Source organism: Sitophilus oryzae, unplaced genomic scaffold (assembly GCF_002938485.1).
Source record: "Sitophilus oryzae breed Bouriz unplaced genomic scaffold, Soryzae_2.0 scaffold_511_pilon_pilon, whole genome shotgun sequence".
Classification (NCBI taxonomy): domain Eukaryota; kingdom Metazoa; phylum Arthropoda; class Insecta; order Coleoptera; family Curculionidae; genus Sitophilus; species Sitophilus oryzae.
Genome location: NW_022147098.1, coordinates 42,369 through 49,877, shown reverse-complemented (window position 1 = coordinate 49,877; position 7,509 = coordinate 42,369). Strand labels below are relative to the sequence as shown.

The following is a 7,509-nucleotide window of genomic DNA, read 5'->3' as shown; positions in this document are numbered from 1 at the left end:
AGATAATGAAGAAGAGAAAAGGAGACACGGTGAAGAGCAGAGCCAGAAAACACAAAATGACAATTTGGTATGTAGTGATTCTGAAGAAGAGAACGTTGGAGAAGATGAAGATGAATACGACTGAGAAGCGACAGGCAAAGTTCCTAAACTTTTTGCGAATTCTAATTACAATCAACCCTTTGGACCGAAAAGAATTATAGATAATTATTGTAGTCCTATTGATTACTTCACCCTCTTTTTTCCAGTTTTCTTATGCGACTCATTATCGAGAAAACTGAACTATATGCTTCTCAAAGAAATCAAACTATTTCACTTGACTTGCCTGAATTGAAGGCCTTCCTGGGCCTACTAGTATATATGGGATTCCACTAGCTACCTAGTATTAGATTATACTGGTCCACGGATGAAAATTTTCACTGCGATAGAATTGCACGAATTGATGTCACTAAAAAGATTCCTAAAACTACTACGACTACTGCATTTAGCAGACAACTCAAATATGCCGAAACGCTCTGATCCTAACTATGATAAATTATACAAAGTTCGTCCGCTTCTAAATATATTGTCCAAAGAATTCCCCAAACACTTTACGCCGTCGCGCTACATATCATTCGATGAAAGTATGGTCGCTTTCAAAGGACGGTCATCGATGAAACAATATATGCCGCTAAAACCTATAAAGCGAGGCTTCAAAATATGGCTAATGTGCTGTGCCGTTACTGGCTATATTGTGGCATTCGTTGTTTATATCGGTAAGGACGAAAAGCGACCTGCAGAGATGAATTTGGGCGAATATGTGGTCTATAAACTTAGCGCTGCTCTGGAAGGTTTCTATTATTGTCTTTTCTTTGACAATTTTCTCACGTCGATACTTCTGCTAAAGCGACTGCTAGCTAAGAAATTATTCGGCTGCGGACCAATTAGGCAAAACAGAAAATATTTACCAGAAGCTATGAAGAAAGTGAAGTTGGATGCAGGAGAATTCACCTCAGTTCAGGCAGATGGTTTTAGTATTTCACAGTGCAGAGATCGAGGTAAGAAACCTGTTTGTGTCGCCAGTACCATGCACAACTCAGGTAAGACGACAAAAGTTAGAAGAACAACTAAAACTGGAGAGAAACGAGAACTGACCTGTCCTAAATCTATTTCCGATTATTATGCTTATATTGGTGGAGTTGATCGCTTGGATCAACCAGGGTTGCCAGATTGGGCGACTTATCGCAAATTGGGCTACTTTAAAAATAATTTTGGGACATATTTTACCTTTCTGCGACTAGTCGCAGATTGGGCGATTCTCAAAATTTTTCTGAGATTTTTGGGCTAGGAAAAGGAAATATACTTTAGGTTGGTTTCTCCTTCGAAAGTTGAAATGGTCCATTGTTGCTTGGGACAACGGCATGATTGGCCAAACATGCCAAACAAAGTACAAACTTCAACACCGAGACCTGCCGAGACGTATGTCGATGAATGACGCGGAAATTCCACGCCGGCGCCGGTTCGAGGTTCTAGGCCGGATGAGATCGGATATCTCGTGAATAAGAGTCACCGAGGACCGCAGTTCGGATTCCGCGTAAACGAAGTAGGCCGTAAGACCCGTCCAGATTAGCCCTGGTAGCAAAAAGGAGACGTTAATAGACACAGTTCGCAACAAGCAGGTTCGTTATAAGCAAACATTACTGTACCTATTAGAATAATTTGTATGAGGTTGTTAGTGAGAATTGGAAAATGCCTTACCAAAGTTAGTAACTCTGGCTTGTTGGACTATGTTAATTTTACACATATTTTTTTGTGTAGGGCAGTTGAGCCATGCTTTAATAAATCACTCTTATGTGCCCTTAGGAGTGAACAGCAAACCACACAATAAGCTTCCTTCCCCACAACATCACCATTACTTTTAAAGCCATCCTTGAGAATAACACCACCAATAATTAACATGCTTCATGCGACATAATAATATCGACAATTATTGAGAATTACCTTTGAAATTTGGTAGCGTTTCCCACGAGCTCTTATACTTTGTTTCATATGCTGCCCATTTCCCCATTGTACAATACAAACACAATCACGAAAAATAAATTCGATTATTCTTTATTATTTATTTTATTATTCTCAAAACTAAAAGTAATTGTTGTCTCTGCTCTTATCTTAAGTAAGTTGTAAGTTAAGATTTCAAATATAACGAACCATTTTTGTCAATCCCTTGTGGTTCATTATAAGCGGACATTAGGTACTGTACATTTATGTAGGTAATATTTTTATCATGATAATATGGATTTATTTAATAAAATAATTCTTCTATTTTTTATGATTTTTAGTTGTCCACACGCAGCTTTCAAAAGAGGAAAAAAATAGGGACCTAAGATTAGCAGCCCACGTAGCTGTTCATAGTTCAATACAAACTATTGATCATCTAGGGGAATTGTTATCAGACCTTGCCAAAAGGAGCCCATTGGAGAATTTGAAATTACATAGGACTAAGTGTTCAAAACTCATCCTTAAAGTTATCTCTCCTGCAATTCTTGGAGAAATAATAAAGGATATTGGGGACAGTGGCTATTCCATCATTCTTGATGAGTCAACTGACGTTTAAGTTGTGAAATACATGGCTTTTTGTGTTAGATACCTATAGATTTACATAGTAAAAATCAAAAAAATGTGATAACAGATTTTTTGGGGATTGTTGAGGTGACCAGAACCACTGCCCAAGACTTATATAAATGTACAAAGGAATTTTTAATGGAAGTTGGCTTTTAAGCTTTTAAGTTAATAAACTTATTGGTAGGTATACTTACATATTTTCAAGACAAACCCCCTAGTATATTTTACGGAATACCTACCACTTATATTAGTTGATATGTTGAAGTATTTATTTTATAACATCTTTCTGTTTTTTTAGGTATTGGAACAGATGGAGCAAGTCAAATCTATCTATGTGGGAAAAATAATTCTTTGTATACTCTGTTGAAGGAAGATGTTCTTACATTACAATTGATACCCATCATCTGCCACTCACTTCATTTGTGTAGCTCAAAAGCTGCCACTGAACTGCCCTCGTCAATTGAATTTTTATTACAACAGACAAGATCCTGGTTTTCATGCAGTCCTCTCCGTCAAGACGAATATGCAACCTTGTTTAAAACAATGAATGATGGAGGAAAATAATTTCCTTAAGTTGGTACAAATGTCAAAAACCCGATGGCTTGCATTTTCAGCTGCTGTTGAAAAGGTTTTAGAGAATGGGTTGAATTAAAGACCTATTTTTCTCTTGTAACTGGGGGGGGGGGAGATAAGAACTACATGGCCAAAACCTTAAGCTGTATGTACAATGATGACACCAATTTATTATATCTGATTTTCCTAAAGCCAGTTTTGAAGGAAATTGTGAGGGTAAACCTCATTTTTCAAAAAGAAAATCCCGGGGTAACAAAATCATTTGAAGAGTTGCGTTTTATTAATGCTAAATGCTCGAAAAATAATCAAGCCTTTTTTTTGAACTCTGAAAACTGCCAACTAAGAAGTGATGTGCAAATGGTAGCAGCAGCTCTTGAAAATCCGTTGGCTTTTTTATCAACCGAGAATGTGGACTTTGTAATAAAATTTCATTTATACTTACAAAAAAAACCCTTTCCACAGAACAGATGAATACTCTGCGCTATTGCTGCAATCAGTTTCTCATAAAACTCTGTAGGGAACTAGTTGATATAGATTGCCCAAAAATTTCACCTTACTGGAATCTGTGAAACATTTTGATCCAAAATCATGCACAGCAAGTCATTTACAGCCACCTTTTAAAGACCTTCCATTATCCTTTCTAACCAGTAGTAATAATATGGATATGATAGAAGAACAATGGCTCAAAATACCATTAATAAAATTGATTTGAAAATGAAGAGATAAACCAAAATTCATGCCTATTTTGGGCTAAAGTTTATTCCTACACTGATGCTGGTGGGTCATTTTGTTTCAAGGAGATAGCCGAATTCGTATTAAACGTACTTTCTCTCCCCTACAGCAGTGCTGTAGTAGAAAGGGTTTTCTCAGTAATGAATGCCGTCAAAACCAAGGCCAGAAATCGGATGCAGTTAAAGATGTTTTTCTGCTATTTTACGAGTGAGGATTCATCTTGGAGTACAAAATATTTGTTGTACCAAATTTCAACCAACGGATGAAATGAGACGCTTATTTAATGCCAGCATCCTTTATTCTAAGTCAGCGACGGTTACTGATGACGATGACACATGTAGATCATCTGAAGAAAATGAAGAAGCTATCTAGGAGGTTTAAAAATATTATTTTGGACTAGATTGATTAATAAAATCTTATTTGTATTTGTTGTATTATACAGGGTGTTCCTTAATATCATGTACAAACGAAAAGGGGTGTTTTTTGGCTAGTGCTAACTTAGCTTCTTGCATCTTGTCATAATAAAATAGCACTTCAAATTTTCCTAAAACCAATAAAGGATCTGTCGAGATATTATTAGAAAAAAAATTTTAGGTAGGTACGACCCTGTATTAAAACCAAACGTTTGCAGATCCATGTTTATATGAAACTTTATCCATAAAATATGTCAAAGAGCCAAAGAATCACCCCCTTTCGTTTGTACGTGATATTAACTAACTTAACCTTCTTTTTCCTTTTAGCCCACTTTTCAAAAAACAGGTTTTTACTGCTTTTGGGAAAATCTGCGACTTTGAGCTATCTTAACAGCTGCCTTTTAATAAAGCCACAAGAAAAAACGATAAAAGAGATGTCATGTATTTTTGATCTGCGATTTTGGGCTATTTTGAAGATTTGGCAAAATTTGCGACATTGGGCTATCTCAAACTTTTGAGTTCTGCGACACGCGTCAAATTTCATCTGGCAACCCTGGGATCAACTACTCGCAACAGATTTTTTTTTTTAGAATTTTTAGAATGAGTGGGAGGGGGGTTAATCACTTCGACCTTACAGATCCATTGTGTCCCCCTTTCTTGAATCATAACTCATCATACAGTCCCAAGGCTTTGACTAAAGCCAGTATCTGGGACAGTTTTATAAAGGGTAGTTCTCCATCTCCAATATCAGTCGTACCAAAATTTATGGCACGAATGGTTGTCGTCTCGGCGCACTCCAGTGATTAGAGGTGTACTGAGTGTTTCCACTGTCTACAGAATCTGCATTCGCCGTTTCTTCTTGAATTTCAATCTACTTAGGTGTTCATTGAGACAGTGTCTGTTAAAAACCCCGTGACAATCCGAAGATTGATTTCTTACTCTCCAGACAGGAAGATCCTGTGATTTTCTTGATCAGCAACCCTCAAACTTCTTCAGTGTCCTAGACCATTACCGGATTTCCATTCCAGGTTGCGGATGGAAAAGTTCTTGAGTTCCGCCTTGAGTTGGATTTACCACTTGAAGCAGAACGGTTCTGGTCCAGTTAATTGAGTGTTCACCGCTCCTTTTCTAAGCTAGATTATTTGCTTTTCATTTGCCTTCTATCCCTTGGTGATCAGGCACCCAGTGTAGGATGACTTTGTTTTCTTTACCTAATTTATTCAGCTTCTCCTGCCATTCTTTGATAATTTCAGATTGATTGATACTGGAGTTGATCATAGCGCTGCTTGACTATCAGATAAGATGGCTATTTCTTGCTTCCGATAGTTCCTATCTAAGATAGAAGTTGTACGCATCCCTCGATAGCGTAGATTTCTGCCTATGGAATACTGGGTAGGGTGCCCATTGGTTCGGAGTAATTAGCTCTCGGCCCAAACACTCCGATCACTGTTCCCGTATTGGTTTGGAAGCATCAGTATACAAGTTATGGTATGGTCTTTTTAACTGCTGGGCAAGCGTTTCGCTCTTCCAATCCTTCTTATTGCTTATACTACATTGACATGTTTGTCAAAGTTGTACGTTCTTGGCATATCGTCCACTGGGAGTTGCAGGAGTGGTATTTCCTTTTGAGGGTGTTCCAAGACCCTGATCTAACAATTCTCCCAGTACTAATTCCGTTGGTGACCATTTCAATCATTTGTCGCATTGGCATATCTGCCAATGACAATGTGCAGTGGTGTTAGGTCTAGAATGACCTCTCCATTGGACAGGTTCTCATGACCTCCTGTGATGGAAACACATGCTAGTCTCTGGACTTTGCATAGGTTTAGCCTTGCCGTCCGATGCTCTAGTTTTTTGTACCAGGCAACTGCTCCATAAGTAATCATGGGTCTTACTATCATGGTATACATCCAGCGCAAAATGTTGGGGGGCAGCCCCATCTATTTCCGGCCAGTCTTCTGCATATCATGAGAGCCTTTATTGCTTTGCTGGTAGTGTTCTTAATATGCATGTTCCACATGAGTTTACTGTCCAGGGTTATTCCTAGGTATTTGACTTCCTGTGTTGGCAGTATTTCCTTTCCATCTAGTTGGATTTTTTTCAAGGTTTTCAGACTTCGCCTTCTGGTGAATGGCACTATCGCGTTTTTGTCTGAGTTGATACTCAGCCCGACAGTCCTACACCATCTCTCAGTGATACGGAGTCCTCTTTGGATAATATCACACAAGGTGCCTTCATGTTTCCCCCGAGCGATCATGACTATGTCATCTGCATACCCAATGCAGTGTATTACTCGCAACAGATAGTGTAGCTCAAAAATCCAGAAGATGGTGGCTAAAGATTTTTTATTATTTTTTGGACTGTTCTATTGTAAATGGTTATACAAATACCAAAGAAAAAAGGAGCGATCTTTTGTGTGAAAAATGTAACGTAGCGTTATGTAAAGATTGTTTTGCAAAATTCCACAACAAGTAGTACATTAGTAATACCTGAAATACCTTGTATCGTGACTTATAGCCACTCGGATGGCCATTAGTAGATCACAATATTTTACTTATGGCCACCAAAAATAAAAACGATCTAACGGATACAAATTTCTCTTTCTTTCAGGCAAGATGGCAAAAACACCTAAGAAAAAGAAATTTCAATATTCACCATTTAAAATGCAGCAAGCTTTGGAAGCCGTAAACAATGGAATGCCTGTTTTGAAGACTAGTAAAGAATTTAAGGTTTAACTAAAAATATCTCGCTGAATGTGGGATTTTAATTTAGCGCCTTAAAATTGTTTTAAATTTTTAGGAGATATTTTATAATGACAGCTTAAGAACCCCAAGTGGCTACCTGGCATGGAGGCTCCGAACCGTTGCAAGATCCAATATGGTGCCAAGCTCCAAACGAAAGTTACTACAAAAGTACATCTGATAGTGATGACTCCAATGAACCAACCTTAAAAAAGCCAAAACATTGACAGAACAAGAAGTAGCAGACATAGAATTTTTAAAAATGCTTACTACGAAGACGCAGAAAAAAGTGATGGAAAAATGAAAAACCTTTTAACTGTAGAAAAACAGATGACTTTTCATTTGTCGATTTTTGGACGCCAGGAATTTTTAAGATTGAATTAAGATTTCAGCTTGCTATATCCTGCTAAAGCCAATAACTTTGTGGCGAAGTTTTAAAATAAGGAGCCGTA

The 7,509-nt window shown here is 37.7% G+C and overlaps 1 protein-coding gene across 1 annotated transcript; it reads left to right on the top strand.

The window, feature by feature from the left end:
* Positions 1-622: 622 nt before the first annotated feature.
* Positions 623-7,051, top strand: LOC115886891 (piggyBac transposable element-derived protein 4-like). The gene is made up of 2 exons (XM_030906217.1): positions 623-1,076; positions 6,927-7,051. The coding sequence occupies exons 1-2, from the start codon at positions 623-625 to the stop codon at positions 7,049-7,051; spliced, it is 579 nt and encodes a 192-aa protein (XP_030762077.1).
* The last annotated feature ends 458 nt before the right edge of the window (positions 7,052-7,509 follow it).

Bases quoted from the DNA above. Each gene is read 5' to 3' on its own strand.
- LOC115886891 (XM_030906217.1), top strand. From the start codon at position 623: ATGGTCGCTTTCAAAGGACGGTCATCGATGAAACAATATATGCCGCTA. The intron at 1,077-6,926 runs GTAAGACGACAA...TCTTTCTTTCAG, and splicing joins CAGTACCATGCACAACTCAG to GCAAGATGGCAAAAACACCT.